The sequence below is a fragment of the Phalacrocorax carbo genome, chromosome 8, assembly GCF_963921805.1.
Source record: "Phalacrocorax carbo chromosome 8, bPhaCar2.1, whole genome shotgun sequence".
NCBI classification, from domain to species: Eukaryota; Metazoa; Chordata; class Aves; order Suliformes; family Phalacrocoracidae; genus Phalacrocorax; species Phalacrocorax carbo.
In genome coordinates, this window is record NC_087520.1 from 28,133,043 (window position 1) to 28,155,238 (window position 22,196).

Below are 22,196 nucleotides of genomic sequence, written 5' to 3' on the forward strand. Positions count from 1 at the left end.
TATTAAGGAGTAAAGCATAAATATTTTTGAGCATTGGTAAAGATAAGTTTCCTTTATTTGGAGTTTTATAGGGGCAATATAGTAGTTAAAACTGGATGTAAAAAAATAAGACCATTGTACACATTGGTCTTATAAGCAAGGCATTTTTAATGCTGCTGTTCTGTGTCGAACGCACAGGCTTTTTTTTTTTTTTCTTTTAAAGCACTTCTGTGGTATACTGTTGTGGACCATTTGAGTCAACTGGAATTTTATTATCCACCTCAAAGTCTGAGCATTTTATTGTGACCAAAAAGGATATACAACTCCTTGAAGATGGCAGTCAAGACTTTTTATACAATTAAAAAAAGCTTTTTTTTAATCTCAGAAATCAGAAAGATGAGAAAAATTATGTTGAAACTTCAAATTCTGATGTAATGTCCAATGCATTTGGTACTTAACCTAATCCTAAAGCTTGTTGAAGGAGTCCAGTGATTCTTCCAAATCTCTGGGCAGTGTTAATTACAGAGAGTCAATATTAAATGATAAAGAATGGACATTGACATAGACTAAGTATTTTGCCTGTTTTGTTTTCTTCACTTGAAATGAAAGCACTGAGCCAGTTTCTCATAGAAAATCTTTGAAAGCAGTTAGTATTCTTTTTTTAATACATGTGTCCAGTCTGTCTGTTAGAGGAAATGTGATATTTTGTCTTAAATACTGTATTTAAAGACTAATCTTATTCCCATCTGTGGGAAGTAACTGGTCATGATGAACTAACCATTTTTTACTTGAATAGTGCCTAATAAATGAGATCGAAGCTTAAAAAAAACAACATAGGAAAGGATTTAAATAATATACTTCACTCTGCATCATAGAAACATAAATGGTTGATTAAAAATTAATTCCTATCATATTTTGGATGCTACATATATTTTCAGCATGGCTACATAATACGAGCGCTTTTGTATTAGTAGTAAAACACATGACATGCTGGCTATGCTGTTCTTAAGCACTTCTGTATTTTTTATTTGTAAATATCTTTTTTTAATCAGCTTGTTCTCCTTTGTATTAGTGTTTAATATTAATAAAACCAGGCTTTACAATATTCTTGACTGTTGAACTCTAAAGTAATTTTTTTTTTCTTACAATTTTGTAGTAGTATGGCTTGGTTATTTGCTTCTTTATAAGCTAGAAAGCAGAATACCTGGTTTTACCCCGCTATCCTTGAAAAACTGTAATATTCTTTTCCTACGGTATGCAGTTACAAGTGTTAAATATGTCAAACAGATTTTAAGATCTGTAAAAGGAATACTTGATAATAGGGGATATTGTAATTGGACTTGATTCATAAACTACTGTCTGTGTACAAACTAGTCTGACATAGGTGCTAAATACTTTGCAGTGAATACAACCACTCAGCGTATCACTTTAAATACAGAGGCTAATACGTCTGTTCAGTGGAAGAAGAAAAGAGTTGTTTCTGAAGTAAAATTAGACAATAGAGCCAATTTCATTTTTTATGCATGTGAGTGTAGAGTGCTTGAGGTTATTAGTTGAAACTGAGTAACCTTTCGAGGCTTTCATCGCTTTCTTTTCAAATTTGAATATGAAAAGCATATTCAAGTCAAAGACCATCACTTTAATGACATTTGGCAGTCATTTGATTTATTAGATTTTTAGAAAAAAAAATTTCCTTTAAATATTTCATCATTCTATGCTAATCCCAGTAATATTGCCAGCTGAAGCCATGTACCTGTATTAGTGGAGACAGAATGGTGTGGAATTTTCTCTGTCATCCTAGTAAAATTTCCATGAATCTACTGAATAATAAAACAACCTTATTGAAATATTCAGATTTGGGTTTTTAGTTAAAGTGTCTTAGGATACATAATAAAAGGAAATGTCTTTTGGAAGGAGGGGGTAAAATTACTTCATGAAATATTGAAAGGGCTTGACAGCAATGGAAATTGTTCTATATGATGGATATTTTTACAATAGGATACACCTGCTTTTCAGTGTGATTAATTGTATAATTTGCTAGGAAAAATATAAGCTATCTCCATAATAAATTAGAATATTGACTTGCAGTTCTAACATGGAATCTAGACAGCTAATATTTTAAATATAATTTATTACTTCAAGTGATTTAAGTTTACAATCAAAAAGTGTCAATATATATCCGTATAGGAGAAATATTTTTATTAAAGTTATGAACTTGAAAAGAAAAGAAGTAGAAAAATCATTTTTGACATTTCTGAACTCCAGCATCTTCTGTTTGTTCTTTGAAGAATCTCATCTTTGAATGCCCACCTATATACTCCAATTTTGAAATCATAGTGGTTTTTCGTTCTTTGAATTACAGAGTTACCTAGGGAAGTACTTGTGAATTTTTCTGTCGAGTCTGACATTCCCACTTAAATACATAAAGCTTATTAAAATTTATTTGTACGCAGATAATATAGACTTTGCCGAACAGTATAAAATAATTTCATATAAGTAACAGAAAGATGTCATTTTAGTTAAAAATAACAAGAAAGGCTCTGGTGAAGAACAGTTGGGATATTACTTTTATTAAGATATTGTTAATTTTAACTTTTAAGTGTATATTTGATTTAACTGGAAATGTTTGGTGTATGAAGTTGAATTCCATATAAATACAGTGTTACTTTACATGCCTAACTACTTTGTGACTTGATGGATTTTTACTGAACTCTCTGTAGTATAGTCTGCAGTAGGCACTGAGTAACAACTCTCTTGATTTGGAAAGCTTTGGTACCTAATACTAATGAGACTATTTCAAGCAGTTACAGGATCAAGACACAAAACACTCTGCTGTGTAGCTAAAAATAACAGCAGCTGAAATTTGTGGTTCAGATATCATTTGCACATGAAGATAACCTTAACCTAATCTTCTCCAGCAAAGTATGACTATTGCAAAAATATTTTCAGCACTGAATCTAAATCAGTATCTGTTGCAACAATATACTTAACTTACAAACATTGGGGCTTTAGAATCTCACTGTACTGATGTCAAAATCAACCAGTGTTAATTGTACAAAAAGCCAATGCTGTACACGTATGTTTGCTTGTTCTGTGTTAACACTTCGAAAAACACAAAATAATTTCTATTATGTTTGTGCTTTTGTTTTTAAATAGGTAACTGACAAAATACGGATTGAAATTATATCACTTGGTCTTACTGAGTCACGAATTGCATCAGATGAAACAATACAGCAGCTGTTTGTAGAATGCAGATTATACAATTTCCTTGCAGAGGAGACCCCACTGTCACTTCCAAAACCAACAAGTGGTCAGAGGATTCACTATAACTACAGCAACGGTAAGTATGATGTACTCCTGAGAAGGCTTGTTTCTTCTCTTATGTTCTCTCTTCTGAAAATGCCTGCCAATAAGGCCTACTTACCCTATATATTATAGTTGAATTTTTCTGTGTACCAATTGTATTTGTCTATCTCCCAAATATTTTGGGAAATGGTAAAGGTAATTTTTAAGAAACGAGGTTATCAAAAAATGGATTGTTGAAGTAGGCTTTTGTATGAAATGGTAGCATAACGACATATTTACGTATGCTGCTAGCACATAGATTTTACAATTAGGCTATACTTAACTAAAATTTATGTATTCTTTTTAAAAGAACATGATGAACCGATTTCTCTATCAGTCCATGATGATACAGCAAAAGAAAAACATTCCATGTAACCATGTACAACTAAAATACAGTTGCAAAGACAAAATATATACTTGGACTTCATCATCACTTGGGAATACTCCTTGTTCCTTTAATAAGAACTTTTTTGAAATAGGAAATTATTCAGCCATGTTTAATACTAATACATGGTTCTTTACTTCATAATACTTAATCCTGCATGTTCCATATGCTATTCTCTAATAAATGAACATTTTAAAATACTTTGTCAACACACAATATAATTTACGCTAATAGCATATGCAGAACTATTATAATAATTGATAATTCTCTTGTTAATTATTTTCCCAGCTATTTCGTAGTATTTCAATTATTCATTAACTTTTTTCTCCTGTTAAAGTCTATTTCATTTAAGAGTCAGTCTGAAGGCTTCATGTTGTCTTGGACTTTAAGTATTGCATTTTCAGCTGAGGGTATCCTGGAGCAGGTGAATCAGTTTGCTATTTGTGAGACACCGTTAATACAGATATTCAAATTAAGCATTCTCTTAAAAATAATTTTGTAAAAGTGGCTTTGAAAGAGTGGTGTCACAGTCAGATCTTTAAAATTGGTACTATCTAGAAATCTGATTTTTAGAAGGAGACTTGCCAAAGAATTTACTCATTTATATCCTCCTAATAGTCATGAACTATTGGATTACCCCATAGTTGAAGACTGAAATCCCTCGTAGATGTCACATGAACCATTGCTATAGTGGGACTGCCCATTTGAGAGAGAATATAGAGGACTAGGCACATGTTAATGTGAGTGGCTGTGAGAAAGACAGTAATCTTCATAAGGCTTTAGGAAAACAAACAAAAAACCAACGACTAATAGCACTGCAAATTCTTTCATTCACTGAGGCTTACCTCCATTCAGACAAATGGGATTTCTGGCATCATATACTAAATGAGACATCAGATAACTAAGTAGTCATTTTATGAGCTGAATGATATTCATCTTGCTAGCTGCTGTAAACACTTTTCCAAATGTTCTAGATAGGCAGACATAATTTAAATAAATTTCTTAAAACCTCATTGAAATAATAACATAAGCCAGTAAAAGCTATTTAACACTTTTAATTTCTCTTGCTTCTTAAATTCTCGTTGCTTCAAATATAAGAAGCATTTGGAAGGTATAAAAATTCTCACAAAAAATTCTGATTCCTGTGTATATTGGGTATGGCCTAAGTATAATATTAGTTCTTTAAGTATTGGCTCTGCAAAGTTAAACTAGCAAAACACGTCAGTTATGATGAATACAGAATGAAATTTCAGACTCTTAAGACAATTATGAAACTTGAATATATTTCAGGCTGTGATATTTGAAAATAGCATCATGCTTTGTAGAAACTGTAATTCATAAGGCTTTCCAATCTGGTACTTCTGTATCATTACTTGTGCTAGTCAAAACCTGACTTCATAACTTTGATTTTTCTATTTGCTGCTTAAGTATCAGAACTAGAACTGTTTAAACTTTAAAATATCCTAACAGATCAATATCAAAAGGTGGTTTTGGTCTTAATTGCTTCAGGACTGTATTCTGCAGCATAATACTAATATGGTTGTTACTTGCAGAGTTATGCTTAGATAATTGGTCATCTAATTTCTACTCAAGATTACCTTTGCATATAGCAGGGAAAAATCGATAATGAGTCTATTTTTTGATACTGTCAGCTGAAAAGCCAGTAAAATAATAGTAATGAAATCAGCATTTGTGTTTACTATAGCTTTACTGCACCTCTTATTCATGTCTAATTAGATTTGATTATGTTGAATATTTGAGGTTAATTGAATATTTTCTTTAATAAAAATGAGATTTGCATGGGTAGAAGAAAATTTACGTTGAACTTAGAAGGAAACTAATAGTCCTCTAGATTTTGCATGGAGAAAATCAGGGTAAGTCCATAAGTAATCTACAAAAATCATTAATTCTTATAAATAAAACATTTTATACTATTTATAACTGGAACAGCTTGACTGTTTTAAAAACATCTTAACTGATACAGAAGGCTCCATGAGATTCATTGCTTAAAAAAACATTTGAAGTTTTTCCATACCTTTTTCACATTCTTCACTGTCATTGCTTGACATGTCAGATACCAGAAGATTAACAGAATCTTGGTGAAAAACAATATAGTACGACGCCATTGATCTGGATGTGCAAGATCCTATGAATTTCCCTTTTCACAAGCAGTTAGAGTATGTAGCTTGACATTAATTGTTTATTTTGACTATGATTTTTTGACTAGGAGTGGTTAGAAGATAATTTTCTTTTTTCCAGGGTCTTGGAACTGAAACATGAATGAGAGGCTTATACACTCTAGGGTTGTATTGCGTAAATCTTGATTTCCCGTGACATTAAGTGTTTTATCTACTGATGACCATACTTACTGAGGAGAGGAGCTGTTGTGTTCATTAGTGGTGGAAAGAGTTATTAGACTATCCAAGAATGCTTCCAAGCACTACAGTCCCATAAATTCAAAGAAAAGTTGAACTTGCCAAATTGTGCTTACACCATGGCTCAGTCCTGTAATTTGGTAAAAAGGAAAGATTCTGATTTTTTGATGGGGTTTCTTTTGGTATGGTTTGGTTTTGATGTTAGGGTGTGTTACAGATCATAGTAAGAAATTAATTCATATTTTAACTCTTATTGTATTTTAAAATTGTGTGCGAGAAATTATTTACTTCCAGTCATGTCACAATATATGCTTTAAAGTGAACGTAATGGCAGTTTCAGTGTCAGAAAAACATGGGGAAACATGTTGCACCAAGCAAACAAAGCCCAGTCTTCCTCACATATAAATGCATCTATTGATATTTGACAATTTCAGTAAAATAAACATTTTTCTTTTCAAGGCCACGATTACTTAAATTACAAAGCTAAGGTTAGCTCATAAAATATTGTTAACAAAAAGCATTCCTATTTTATTAAATATGAAGACTTAACTATGAAAATGCTGAGATGGGAAGAAAGTTACTAGAAATTAAAATTGATAGAAAAGCTAAATGTGTCCTTATCACTGTAAACAATGGTTCTGGAGAATAGGCAGCAGAAGTAGAAGAAAGATTTACAAAATTTTGAAAATATTTTCTATAACATTAATTGGAAAGCTTTCTCTCTTGAGTGAACAGGTGGTTATTTGAACAACTTGAAGTACAAGTGTAAGTAGACCAGAGGAAGGGGAGGTGGGGGAAAGACACATTTTCTAAAAGGTAGGCTCCTCAGTATAACTTAAATGAAAATATTAAGGCCTTGCATCAGAAAACAATGTTATATTTGTTGTGTTTATTCCTTTTCTACATTAAACATCAACACTGTGAGGCCTTTTTCTTCATCATGAAACTCTGCTTCATCACATAGTCATTTAGCTTTGTTAGAAAGAGAACTATGGAAAAAATATGCCAGAACAGACCCAGCTATGTTAATGTTTGGAGCTGTGGTGATTTTTAATAGGGTTCCAGGTTCATTTTAATCTTCAGGTTTTAGTGGTTCTTTAGGACAAACTTTAAAATAAAAATTTTAGATGCAAACCATCACAAGTTAATTTCTAATTATTTTTGCAGTTAATTGGATAGAAGTATGAATGTGCTGTACCTTGGAGCAATGTTATATAATTCTGAGTTCAGGATCTAAGAATATATTTTCACAATGGATAATCATTCTCCCCAAACTTGAATGGAGTTCTTTTACTTGGTAGTCTGAATTTTTCCATTGAGTGAAATCAGTTTGAACTCTTTAGGTTTGTAAATAATTTCTATTTTAAATTGTTTTAGATACAGAATTAGTAAACTTGGGAAATTCCATTTGGCATGCTTATGGGAAAGGGAAGAATCTGTTGATGTGGAGGCTCCTTTGAAGTTCTCTGGCTGTCCATCTGTCTCCCTGCTGCCTCTCCATCACTTCCTGTGGTGGCCCCAGGAGGAGCATTTGGCCATGAGAGCAGCACATGTGGAAAGTCATCCACGTGCCCAAAAGAATAGCAGATGGCAGTAACAGCTCTTTAACCTAAGAAAGTCAGAATATTGTGGGTGGAGACTAAGGTTTTCAATGCTTTTGCTTTCTGTTAGTGGAGAAACAAGTGTTAAATTGCAGATTCCTTTGCTTGAATGATTCAAATACCAATTGTACTGGCTGTTTTCTGAAAGTAACTAATTTCTAATAGTGATTCGCTGACGATGTAAGAGCTGAGGAGCAGCTTCAGAGAAAACTGGAGAACCAGTAGAAGGACTTTTATAGAGATATGTCCCTCAATAAATCCCTCTGCAAGGAATTAATTGATGCCTCCTTATCTCTCTTTTGTATTCCTGTATTCCAACACACTGTGCTCCTTGGTGGAATTGGTAATTTCCTTTAATACAAATAAGTTTATTTTGGATAGTAGAAGACAGTATGAAATATGTTAAAGGATTCTGTCAGCACATAGGAAAAAGAAACCTCTAACATTATTTTTCAATTTTCGCATCCTGAATTTTTATAATCTTTTACAGTAGTTTACTGATACTTGTAGGCTGATACTGTTTGCAAGACAGCAGCTACCTTCTTAATATAAGATGCCCAAAAACTTCTTAAAGAATTTCCTAAAACCCCGTTTCTCATTCTTTTATTGTTTTTTCCAAACCAAGGTTATTTTTTACTGTAGGTTATATTAATAGTACAAAAATTAAAAGCTGGTCCTTTTGTTTGTATTTTAATTTAAAACAATAAAAGGCTTTCAGAGCACTCGCACATACTCCCCAGGCTATGGATTTTCTCTGGTCTATTCGTCTAGATGTTTCTCTTATTGAAATATTGTGGCAGGAAAGGAGGATTAAATTACTGAGGCTGTCAAAAAGGACAAGCACTCTGCCATACATTATCATTATCACTAGCTTCCTCAGTGGAAGAAAATGCAGTAAATCACTTCAAATACAAAGCAATAAAGACCACTGGCTTTTAAAATTGACTGCTATTGCCATTAACAGAAAATGACAGCTATGTGGCATGCTTAGATGTTGCTTGTATCTTTTTTGACAGTGTGCACATAAACCTGCCAGTGACACGCCATTAGATCACATGACCTTTCAAATTTGATTCTAACATTGTTGCTTTTTTGTAGGAAAGACAAGGGGAAAAAATGTTTATTTTCCTTTGTTCTTTTCTTCATGCTCTTTCTTCTAAAACATGAAAAACAACTGATAACTAATTATATTAATTCCGATTCACTTTGCAGTGATACATGTGGATAAGGCAAATAATCGTGCAAGAAGAGAGTATCTCAAGTCTATGCTTCTAAAACCAGATCTACATGCTGACAGGTACATACTAGTGCTGAAAAACTCTATAAAAGGTCTTTGTCAATAATGCTGATGGTTTGCCTTGTTGTTTGACTTTATTGAGGAGGTATCCCTGAGAAGTTAATGCATAACTAACTAACTAGAGAAAATTTTCTTTCATGTAGGAATGATGCCTACATTCTGATGTGGTGATTAATCTACACTTCTTCCCTGAGTAGGTGTCTGTGGCATGGAATATTGCAACCTCTCTTAACGTTGTTTTAGTGCTGTGTTTTGTTTTGGTTTTTTTTTTTAACAACCTTGTTTTGCAAAGGAGAGATTCTATCATCAGCATTCTGTCAATAATGAATTTGACAAGCATATATCTTGCTGATGGTAGAGTAATACATCTGTTGCTTTGTGAATTCAGAGTACTAAAAGGAGTGCAACAGCTTCAGAAAGTGTTCCTTGGCCCTACAATTTCCAAAAACATATAAAAATATATATACATATGGTATGTAGAAGGCAGCTATTATATGTGCGTGTGTACATGTATATTTGAGAAAGAGTATGAATTAGTCTTGTCCAAGCTCATAATAATTATTTCTCTCTTATTCAAATATTTTATTGAGATAGCATACACATTACTTTCAGCGAACGAATGAATGTGACATACTTTGATTCTGTTTCCCCTTGAAGGTCAATCTTCATTAAAATGGAACAATTTTTAATTTAAAGATTCATTTAATTTGCAGAAGAGTAGAATACCTGCTGATTATATTTGAAGTGTAGGAGTTACCTGTAAATCTTTTAAATACATATTTATTCACAAATCACAGATTCACTGTGCAGGAAGAAAGAGTGATCTCTCTCCATTCCATTTCCCTTCTAAAGCTGAATTTCCTGTCTTGGCCAGAAAACAGGTTTTACTGGAATGGAGCAGGGAACACCATGAAATGATTACTTGTTGGGGTGGAAATGTCATACCAAAATATTCTTAGGTTTGGAGATTTAAAAAAAACCATAGTCTTTACTTAATCAGCAAGCAGAAGACTTATTTTACCATATAGATTCGGAAAGTGGGTAACATGCTGTACTAGGAATTTAACAATACCCAGAACAAAATATTTTTTTTTCCTGAGGGATAATTCAGCAAAGGAAAATAGCTAGTCTGTAGGCTTCAATATCACCTATAAATACCTAGATATCTATACTAAATATTTAACAGACCTAAGGTAAAAATAAGGTAAAATAACAGAGGCGAGCTTTTTCCCACAACAGAAGCATTTATCTTTTACGGGAGCCATCATGGTACTGTCTTCTGGGTTACTAGGTAGGTTGTTTTCCATGTTTATCAGTGTGTCTAGTTTGGTCTGTGGTGAAATTTCAGTTCTGGGTTGACTAAATAGCAGGGCAGGAAGTTCATCAGTAGCCCAATTCCCCACTTTAGCCTAACAAGAGGACCACCAAGAAACAGAATTGATGGACAGGTTCTGCCTATACACCAAATGTTTTCAACTCTATGCATTTTAAACCTGGCCTAGTTCTATCTTCAACACATGTTTTCTATCACAAGCCTTACAAACTAGTATCAGAGATTTTTCAGCTGAAACAGGAACTGAACTAAACTAATGCTTTAAAGCTCAGAAAACCAAATTATCAAGAATATAAATATAATTGAAAATTGCCTGCACATGGTTTAGCCTGACACTTTATTGGTATTTGTGCTATGCCAGGTTATAGGAGCATAGACAGTGTTTTATGTATATCAAGTGGTGTATTAAGTTTTCCGGTGAACTTTCTCCCTGTCACAATTAACGTTGTAGAAATGATACTCATAATGATTGGGTCCATATTAGAACATAAATAGATGCATCACGTGCTATTTTTGTCTTCCAAAAGGTGAGTCACTGTAACAAATGTCTCTTGAAAAAGACGAATATTCTCAAGTGATAAAATTCATGTTTATCTAATACATAAAATTACTGCTAAGCCAAAGTTGCAGCTATACCCTAATCCTATAGTTGAAACAGGAGCTAACTTGGGGCAGAAAATAATGAATTTCACTGTGTTAGTTTATACTAACAAATAAAAAAATGTAGAGTGACATGGCATTTATATGGGAAACTATGTTTATTTGTTGGGAGTGGGGCTTACTGTTCATTAAAAGATAATATTTCAAAACAAAGTTCATTGTGTTTTCTTTCAGTTTCATTTCTTGTTATGGAATCATTGTAAGTGTTTATTAGAAATGTTGATTTTGGTTCCACATTTGAATAAATAGCAGAAAATGCAAGAAAACGCAGTATTCAAGAAAATCAAGAAAATATGCTGCTAAGTGGAATGATACAAAATATAAAATACATGAGCAAGAGGTAGTAGGAGACTAGGAAGACTGTTTGAAATCCTGTTTAGGTTAGCAATTGTTGCATGCCACAAAGATGGTTCTTCTCTTTTGACAAGCATCTTTGTTTCTGTCTACATTTTCAACCAGACAATGTCTCTATCATTAATATGGAAATTTTGTCAGAATGCTTGCTTCTTCTTACAGCTGTATTTTGTGTCATGCGTAGCCTTTTTGTTTTCTTTCTTTTTCTGTATAATAGGGATTCAAATTACATTGTTTATGTTAGGAAGCTATACTTACTAATATTTGTAGAACTTTGGGTGGGGAAAAAAGGGTGTCCAAAATTACTGTATCATCTGAACCCAATAGTTATTTACTTGAGTGTTCAAGTCTTTAAATTGGTTAAAAACAGGAGGCATTTCTGGCAATCCATTTAACTTACTGTAACTGTGTCATAGTTATCTTCTATTCTTCATTCTCTTGGTACTCCACTGTTGCCTTTCAGCATTTTAAGAGTGTAGAAATTTGGATCGTCTAGAGAAGTATACCTGATTCCTCGTGCCAGATTGTACTTGCAGTGCTTGCAGACCTGGCGATAGAGTATATGCTCTTTTGACAAGGGTCGAAAGAGGCATATGTGAAGAATGGAGGAATCCATCCTTCTAACAGTCACCCTGCTGTGATAACAAGAGTCAACAGGCTTATGAAAGAGGTTTCCCGGCTGGTCCTGACAGGTGCATCATTTCTTGGTAGGAAATGATTGTTACTCCAAGAAACTGACTATATGAAGTCATTGTTCTTCAAAGTAACAAAATCTGTGCATCCATGTTATAGCAGTATAGAGCATGTGTACTGTGTTAGCTTCACATTAATATACTTTATTAACGCACAAGGTTTTGCCCTTGCTGCTTAAAAATTACTGATCTCTGGAATAAAGAATTAGAATGAAATTTGCTTACATCAGAGCTTCATCCAAGCACTCTACATTCCCTGCTGGTGATAACACCTTTAAGTGTTATCATAACAACAATAATAAGCATTTTTTCCAGGTTGTTCTGCTTCATTGTAAAGCACATTTTAAGCTTAAGACAATTATTATTTTCTTTTGGCCCTTTATTAGCAGACAAGTTTGATTTAGCTCTGTAGTCTTTCTTGCAGCATCTAGCAAATATCTTCCCACACGGTAGTTTTAACAGGACGTCAAGGTCTTTGTTCTGTCAGTAGGCATAGGATTCCTGCAAGGAAGTGAGTACTGATACCTGTCATTATAGAAAAGAAATGTGGAAATGAGCTAGAGAGAAAGTCTAGGATATTAGAGAGAAGTATGGGAGAGGAATGCTATACATACCTTTCTTTATGTAAGAAATTCTAGTATAATTTGATATTCCAACTTCCAGCAAAGTTTCTTACATAAGTGAGGCAGTGTTAAGGTAAGATGGGACACTAGCAGCACATTTGTGCGTTCTGTGCTGAAGCAGTGTGAGGAGTCTGTTCACGTGCAGTATGTTCCAAGGCAACGTAAACTCTCTTTTTAGCTAGTGCAACCTGAAAATAAAACTCTTGTAATTTTTGGTAAACTAAGAAAACAACGTAAAGCATACTGAATATCATATTTAAATATTTTCTAAACTTAAAGAATTTGTAATATTTCTAAAAAATACAAAAGTCGAAGTGATTGTGGACTGCATTCTTGCAGTCTACTAGTTATTCTCAGGGGATCCAGGGTTCAAATCCCCTTCCCGATTAGCAGCAAAGATTTAATCCAGTATTATGAACTTTTAGGCATATTAGAACTGTAAGGTGTTAGAGGTGCAGTTCCTTTGATCTGTTTTGTTGAAGGTTGCTCTATTCATGTAAATTACTTGCATATGATCTGAACCAGAAAGTGGACCAGTATGAATGACTCTCCACTTTGGCTATAACGTACTGTCCCAAGCGTTACTAGGCCTGCTTTTGGTTTATGCTTTAGTGAAAATTTTAGTGGTAGTTGGTACCCTTAAGTGATAAATATTGATCCAGCACTAATCTCCTTCTCTTCTACCATTGTCCTAACTGGTTTCTCCAATTGATTTTGTTTAACATTTGACACTGAATCATAAACAAAACTGATCTGTTCCCAATACCCAACAGTTTTATCAGTTATTCTTACAATTTTTAGTTTGTTTTTATTTCATTTAATATTTGTCTTACACATCTAAGTGTTTTTCTTTTTTGATTGTGTTTTGGCAGTTTTGCTACTGCTTAGCTCTGTGCCGAAATCTTAAATTAGATCCATTGTACTCAGTCAAGCCACCTGCTGTTGGAAATAGCTGTGATATTTTTACTTTTCTGCCTCCAGAAATTTTTTTAAAGACACATATTTTCAATAGGTGTCTGGTTTTAGTGACAAACAGATATTTATGTATTATTTTCTGTAATAAATATTTGTTAGTAAGAGTCAAGCACAAAAATAAACTATATAAAAGCATATTGCAGTTGTTGTTATGTTTAAAGTCTTTTAGGATGATTTGATTATATTTTGTCTAAGATATCCTTTCCTGTATTCTTGCATTTTACGCAACTTGATTGTTACTCATTTGGAATTATGCTTATTGTAACATTTTTAGGCTGTAAAGCTTGCAAGCATTCACAGTTTAAACAACATTGCCAAGATATACCAAAAAAGTAGTTAGCTCTGAATTCCTGTCATTTTGTCAATCTTGGTGTTTTTGGCCCCAACACAAGCCACTAACTCAAGTCAGCTCCAGCACATTGGAATTGTGTGTTTAAAAGAAAAGCCATGCTTGGATGCAATGAGTGTAATTTAAGTTCACAGAAGAAATGCAAGTATTTTGTACAGTGTTGGGCTTAGACGTTTGGGGTGGACAAACAAGCTGTGTTTAGAAAGCACAGTAAATACTCTTAAAGGCCTTTGTATCCAGGCTGTACTCACAAGTAGTTTTTTACGTGTAAAACAGGAACAGAGTAATAAAGATAAAATATGAGATGTATTGGTCAGAAGGAACAAGTGCAGGACAAAATTGCTGTGTAAGGCCCAACTTTAAATAATGAATATACAAGACAACATTAGAAAGACTATTTTGAAGGAAGTGCCTTTAGGTTCCTGTTACTTTTGTGGAATGTGTTCTTGGCCAGAGTATGCTTTCCAAGTATCTAAATGAGGTGTGAAAATTCTCAGTAACTTTCAGCTAAATGTTTTACACTTGGTGTTTGGAAATACTTTCTTCATTCAACACGGCTAGTATTTCTGATATCAGGAAAACGTTTGATACGGTTTGTCTTTCTCAATTATTTCTCATATGTCTCCCACACCACTCAGTGTAAAGCCAAGAAAATGCATGGCTTAAAATTTACTAAGGCTAGATCTAAACTATGAAGTGGTGCAGACCAGAGAATCTCTAGTGCAAAGAAGTTGTTGCTAATGGTCTGATGGTCACAGTACATAGATTTGTTGTTGTTGTTGTTAGGATGATTTTGAGAATTCAAAATACTATTTGATCCTACTGACTGAATGTCTGTTGCAGTGGAGTGCATTAGGGGTAGGTACTCCTGGAGCACATATTCAATATAATTCAGTTCAGTCCAACAGGAGTCCAATTAACATGTTCTAAGACTACTATGCAAATAAAGCACCATAACTGGGGACAACTGAAATGTTTTACTACTTAAGCATGCTCCACATCAAAGATGAAATACTTAAATAAGATTCATCTTATGTGGCTTGGCTAAATTAACAACTTCATGGTATTAAAAGATTCTAACTGACAAAACATGTTTAACCTAAATCTTCCATTATTGCTTATGAAGTGTTTTTATTTCTTCACATCTAATAATTTGCATGGTATGGTCCAGAGAGGTAAAATTGGGGAAAAAATTTAAAAAACAAACAAACAACCAAGAGAGCCCTGGCTATATTTTTAGATATTTTATATAAGTGAGTTTTGCTATAAAAGTCTCAAAATACATAGATACAATCTTGATGTTTACCTATGAGGGGTAAATAAAAAGCAATTAAGTGACTTGAACAGTTGATTCAGCATCTGAGCTAAACAAACTTACAAGCTTCAAATGTGAAAAAGTCTTTAATCCTTAGACTGTTCTGCTTGTCATTGCCATATGAACAAGAATTGTGCCACAGAGTGGAGCGGAGGGGGGAGAGGAGTGAAACAATTTGATAAGCGTGCAGATCTGTGGTTACAGCCTGTCCTTCTCGTATTGCTAAATAATGCTAAAGGAGGGAAGACTTAAAAGAAAGGATCTCTGACTATTCTTATCATGGAAAATGTCAAATATAATTGATAAAAGAGTTCTGGTTTATTCTTAACTAGTAAAATAATGGGGTTTTGCCTTTTTTTCTGTTGGTTTTTTTTAAAGTTAATTTTCAAGCCTTTTTGAAGGTAAAATATCTTTTTGTTATGCTTAGCCTACGATTTACAGTGGTTAGTGATCCCCCAGAAGATGAACAGGATCTTGAATGTGAAGATATCGGTTTCGCTTATGTCAGTTTGAGAGAGATATTCCAGAAGCAAAGAGATATCATTGAGCAAGATATTGATGGTAGGTTTTAGAGATTATTTTCTTGTAACCTTTTGTAAACTAGAATTTGTTGAATTTCTGCTTTTCTCTGCAAGCTTTACTACTCAAGTAATTGTCTGACATAGTTTTATTAAGAAATTATTTAATATTAACTAATGACTTCCCCATTTGTTGGCAAAAGTCAGCAAAAACTGTGCACTATTGTTATTCCTTAAATTCTGTTTAAAAAACCCCAAACCAAAAGGCATTCCCAGCTCATAGTAACTACTTTATAAAACCTAAGAACTTACAGGACATATCCACTTACTGTAATTCTTTATTTTGTACAACATACTTCATGCAGTAAGACTATAAATATATATTTTGTTATTAAAATTTATGTCAGTATTTCTATATTGCTAATGTCTCTATCGTGTTTGAAGTTATGTTGTAAGCCCCAGAGTACCTCAAGCTTGTGTCCTCCATAGGAAACCTGTATCTGAGATGATATAAAATACCCGTGGCTTTGATTGAGCTATCAGTTTAGAGTAAGCATCCTTCTGTAACAGACCGACCGAACTTTCACTGTGACTCATTAAAGCAAGGTGAGGCTAGTAGGAGGTGTGCAATCTTCTGTTTCCTGGGTCTTAAGACAGCATTTTTATAATGCTGATAAGAAGGCTCGAGAAGGCTACTTGGTCCTTTCGTAGGCAGTGAAGGAAAATATTCTCCTTGGTTACTTTCCTGTTCCCCAAGGTAGCAGGGACATGGTTATCAATGGTGCCTTTTTCTCTTTACTTGTTCCTCACCATACCCTTTCTCCATTGTGGTAAAGCTCAGTGAAGAAGGTGAGACTTTATAGGAGAGTAACTGTTTTATAACAGATAACAATCAGTGGTCAGTGAAGCAGCTTGATTACTAGACACAGCGTACCCATGTTCACAAGGTACTCTTTGTAATGGCAAGAATTCCAGTTAGCCCTAGTAGAATGCCAAGCTAATGTGACTTTGCTACTTCTACTGCTGCATCTAATTACCATACCCTGAGTGATGGGGAGCTGAGTAGTAAGGGAAAGAAATAGGCTTTCTTATCCATTTCCATTATCATGCATGATTTGCATCCATGCTGTAGCTGAAATACTCAAAGTATGCATCAAAGTTCCAGGAAAACGATAAGGAAAATTCTAAGAAGATTGAAATTTCCATACCCTGAAAAAATAATATACAGATTTGATGCACTTCTTACTGTGGCTGAACCACTTGATATTTTCTCCACCAATAATTTTTCTCCAAGTAGTTGTACAAAATCACATCTCCTCAAAAAAGTTATTTCGTAGTCTCTTACTGGAAAATTTTGTGTTCTGGATTTTATGGCCATAATTCCCACTGTCATAATTCCCATTTGATATGATTGATTTCTGATATAAATACAATTTTGTACCCTTGAAAGTCACCTTTCATAAAACTCTCAAGACTCCTAATTGTCATCTGAGATCATAATTGTGACAGGGAGGACTATTTTTTGTTACTAGTTGTTGTTCTGTCAAGAGGTAATCATTACTATGTAATGACAACTACTTCAATAATGTGAGGAGCATTTCTTCCCCTAATCATAAGACATTTGAACTATTTTTATGTACATTTCTGTAGATTATATCTAAGAAAGTGACAGTAATAGAAATACTTCTTATTCTTATCCACACTTTCCTCCTTCTCTGCACATGCTGTACAGTTTAGACTTTTTTTTATTGCATCCATAACCGTATTTTCTGAAAATTTAGAATGCTCAGGGAATTGAAACTAATTTGACATTAATATATGTCAGATCATGGCAAAAGCAGAACATATCAGTGTGTTTTCTTCAACGAAGACATTGTAAAAAGATCTGTTCTTAAGATCTGGACACAGACTTCAGTTAATATAATAGCACAATAAACAGAATTCCTAAATAATATTGCACACATTCTCTGAGGTGGATATTGGTTTGATGTAAACAGAATAAACCTATGCACAGGAAAATTCATAGGATGCTACTACATGAAGATCTAATAATTCTTAAGTTAGATACCACAAACTTACTTCATTCTTTTTGAGGACTTCAAGCATATATCTTTTTCATATCTTGTTCCTTTCATTGCTGATTGTGTGAAAGTGGCCTACATGAAATTTGAAGCAACTAAGTGAATGGCTGAGCAAGAGGCTGGATGAAAGAGTATAGACAAGACATTTAACAATATGTCTCAGAGGTACTATGACAATATTAAAACTGAAAAAATAGAATTAATGTTATCTTTTCATATAATTTATTACAGTACCCTACCATTCTTATAAATAAAAATAATCATGTCCCCTGAAGTCTGCTTTTTAAGTTGATAGTTCACTGAGTGATTTGTCCAAGAATAGCATCCAATCTGTCCTATAATAGCTCTATAAACAAAGTCACTGATGGAAGGTTTATCCCACATTTTTCCTTCTCCAAATCTCTTCTGAGCTGTGCCAGCAGCCTAGAAGCGTGTAGTATCATTGCATGTCCCAGAGAACTTATCCTGGTTTATATAGTAAATACATAACCTTGCCATTTGCCTGCTGTATAATTTGCTTTGAAAAGATGTGCTGTCAAGATTATTTGGTTTTATTCTAATTCATCTAGAGGTATTTTACCCAGCCTTATTGCTTTTTATGAGGGACTAGGAAAGAGCCTCATTTTTGACTGTTAGCAGCACGGTTTTAATCACAGCAGTAGAGATGGTGGCCCTCTGGGCTTACTTAGATACTGTAAAAGTGCAATTTTAAATCACGTTATCTAATTTCTGTAAAATAGAAATTTTAAATACTACTTTAAAACCCACATACACAAAGACAAAGGTAGTTAAATAGTGTAGTCTAGGAGAAATACCATCTTTGTCTATGTTTCACTATTTTACAACATACAGAAGCCTGGAATTAAAATAGTTTTGCATTGCACCAACTGGAAAAAACTATTTTCTATTTAAGTATTTCAGTATGGGTATGTTTGTTACTTAAAACTACTTATAATATGCATATATGTCTTTCAGAGAGTTTGGAATATCTATATTTATATATTGTTAAAAATAATTCATTTATATAGGCAATTATCATACAGACAGTTTTCTTTATTTCAGAATTAATTCCAACTCTAATACTTTTATTGATGTACATTCTAGCTCTTAGGGCACTCAGTTTCCAGTAGGCTGAGTGCCTGAACTGGAAGATTTCTTTTCTCTTTTTCTTTTTTTTTTCTTTTTTAAGCATATGCTAGGTGCCTTTAATCTGTCCAAATGCTAAGAAAAATTATCAGAACAAAAGCAAAACCTTAAATGAAATTGCTAATGCTGTTTTCTGATGTTTCCTTTCTAGTTTTCAATTCACAAGATGATAGTGCAGTAATTGGAAAGCTCAAAGTAACAGTGGAAGCCCTCCATGCGCTGCGTTCAGTCTATGAGGAATGCAAAGATGACTAGGAGGCATGAAAGGGAAGTTTGCCTACAGAAGTTCCCTCTCCCAGTGTAAATACGTGCTTGATAGTGCTTCAAAGATGAGATCTTTGTAATTCTTACAGTATATTTAATGTATAATTTATATGAAAAGGACGCTTGATTTGTAGTTGTAAAGTTTTGTATACTTTTCAGTCTGTTTGTTTTTATATTTCACCCCTAAGGCTAAGAATCTCTCCACAATGGACAACGTCTTGTAAATAATTAATACCTACATGATTGAATGATGTGCTTTATTTGCATTTTCAAGATTTTTTTCCTACATAAAACAGTAATAAAAATGCAAGTCAAATTTTTAATTTTTAATAAAAAAACCATAAGCCTTAGAAAACTGATTAAAAATACTTTTATGTTATCCCTAATCACCCCACTAAATGGAATGCCTGTGATTAGCCTCATTAAGAATTTTATACTGTGAAGATTTTATTAAAAGCAATATATGAAAATTACTTGGATTAATGTGTTAATCTGCCTCTTTAAAATGCTAATATCCATTTTATGCACATTAAATTTCAGTATGTGTTTTCTTTGATGCATGCAGTTCCTATCAATTAAATATAAAAAATGAGGCTAGTTGCGGACTTATTAAATTACTGAAACCTTTTTTTAAAATAACTTTTACCCTTCTACTAACATTATAATCAGCTGTTTATGATTATCATGACTTGAAGTAGGGGGAGGGCATTTTTCTCTACAGTACAAGATTTACTTTCAGCCAACATGTGTCAAAGCATGAAAAGAAGCCATACAGTATCAGATTTTGCTTCACCTAGTTCAAGCTGTCGGGACAGGCAACTGTGTTTTCATTTGGTTTTTGTCACTTCTAGAACTTACATCAAACATGTACAATGAATTGTTGTATCTGAACAACCAGTGTCTAGCTTGGAAAGTTAATTTTCCAGCTTTTAACCAATCTCAGTAAAGGATTTAATTGATATTTTCAATGGAGCTGTGAATCAATGCTGCAAAAGGATTGTCTCTTGAGAACAAGGATATAATACATTTCATTTTTAATTTAGTTTTTTTATTTGTCCTTTTCTTCAAAGGATTTTATAGCCTGTGGATTTCCACTGTTTGCAAACAGGCTATGTTTCTTCATAAGCATATGTAAAGTATTCAGAGAGATAAGTAATTTATTAAAATCTACCTAATTTGCCGTGATATATTAAATCTCTGCTTCACTGATCACAGACCATTTCATTTAGAGAATTAGGCATTCCCTCTTTGTGTGATTAAAGCTCTGGAAAATGAGTTCTTTGCTCCTATTTGTGAACATTCAAAGCCTGCTAATGGCAAGAAGATGGAATAGATTATGAGACAATTCATTACTGTTCAACAAAAAAAACCAGCTATAATGCAGAAATGCGAGTATGAATATCTGCATATAGTTTGAACCATCTGTGCTCTAATGGCTTCAATAATGGCTCTTCATCTTCAGTAGGCTTTGAAATGACATCCATACAATATTAATTTGTTGATGTACATTATGAGGCCAATGGAATGAATATATTCTGACCACAGAAATGTCTGAATTCCAACATGAACCAATGAGTTGACTCCGTTTTAGGACCTACCATTTTCAGTAGTACTTCTCATCCAGACTTTGCCAATCCTCACAGCATTTCATTCCTCTGGAACTTTTAGGAGACCACAGACAGCTGCATTCCTAAACCCCTCCATTCTTCGGTTAATGGCCATATGTTTGTTGTGATTTGGGCTGGCACTTAGTTCATCATTTTGGTCACTATTTCTAGCTTTTTTTGGCTCTGTGCATCTATATTGTCAATAAGACTGTTATTATACATTACAATAATTTGAAACAGCTAGATTCAACACTGAGATTAACTGAGTGGCTTTTTAGAAATTTAGTTGCGGTATTCTGTCAGGAGGTTCTTATTATTCTTCTAATACTTTGCAAACCAAACTAAATATCCTGCACATAAACAAAGAAGCAAATTGTATTGAATTTTCATGTGTGACTGTTTACTGACCTGCAGGAAAACTATGTAACTGGTGCTTGTTTTCTTCTGAAATAAACCATGTGGTAAAATTAGAAAATCAGTGATGTTCATCTCACTTAAATGTTTACAGTAACACCCTTAGCACTTAATCTTCACCATCTGAAGTTGAAAACTTAGAAACCAAGCATTCATATAGTCATTAAACACAGACCTCGTTGGTAAGTTACTGCAGAATATTCCAGTTGACGTTTGGTTACATTGTGTTAACTGTTCTCAGTGACTCCAACATTAACATGTATAATTTGCCTCAGGTTCCTAAACATATTTCTTTGTAAGGCTCACTGTTACTCAGTTTTGGATTTAAAAAAAAATAATCTTGATTTCTATTCATGTTTATTACTAGGACAGATATAATATTCAGTGAGGATTTTTCCAACAGATGGATCGTATTATCTTATGCAACATAAACATACTAGAAAGTTTTGTTCTTGCATTAAGTAGTCTGTATTTCCAACATGCTCTTAAATCCGAAGTCTAAATGCTGCACTGTGCAGGGAAAGTGGAAAATGTAATCGAGTACTATTTTGTCCAGATTTTAGCTATGAATAGCTTGAAGAAAACTTACGCCTATGTACTCTCTAGCCTAAGGCAAAAGGTGTCCTGTTTTTCTGTGCAATATGTTAGTAAGCACATTCTTTTTTGCATTTTTAAAAAGGACCTTTATTAATGCCAGGTACTACCATAGTTTTAAAATGTTATTTAATTAAAATTAATTTTTCTGGAATAGATAAATTTTTTTTCCTATGATGTAACTTGGATAAACAGTGGTCCTGCATTAGTTGAATTGGGCAGGGTCAGATGATCAGTCCTATTATTTTACATCCTTTCCAATTAATTGTTACAGCTTATAGCTTTGCTG

General features: G+C 33.5%; 1 protein-coding gene across 5 annotated transcripts in view; it reads left to right on the forward strand.

Moving 5' to 3' along the window:
• Positions 1–21,374, forward strand: part of RPGRIP1L (RPGRIP1 like) — an 84,495-nt gene extending 63,121 nt beyond the window's left edge. For all 5 annotated transcript variants that reach the window (XM_064459376.1, XM_064459378.1, XM_064459377.1 and 2 more), the window contains 4 exons: positions 3,136–3,319; positions 8,898–8,982; positions 15,711–15,844; positions 19,180–21,374. In XM_064459376.1, the coding sequence (XP_064315446.1) occupies positions 3,136–3,319; positions 8,898–8,982; positions 15,711–15,844; positions 19,180–19,283 (507 nt within the window). In that variant the 3' untranslated portion in view covers positions 19,284–21,374. The remainder of the gene's footprint in view (positions 1–3,135; positions 3,320–8,897; positions 8,983–15,710; positions 15,845–19,179) is intronic.
• The last annotated feature ends 822 nt before the right edge of the window (positions 21,375–22,196 follow it).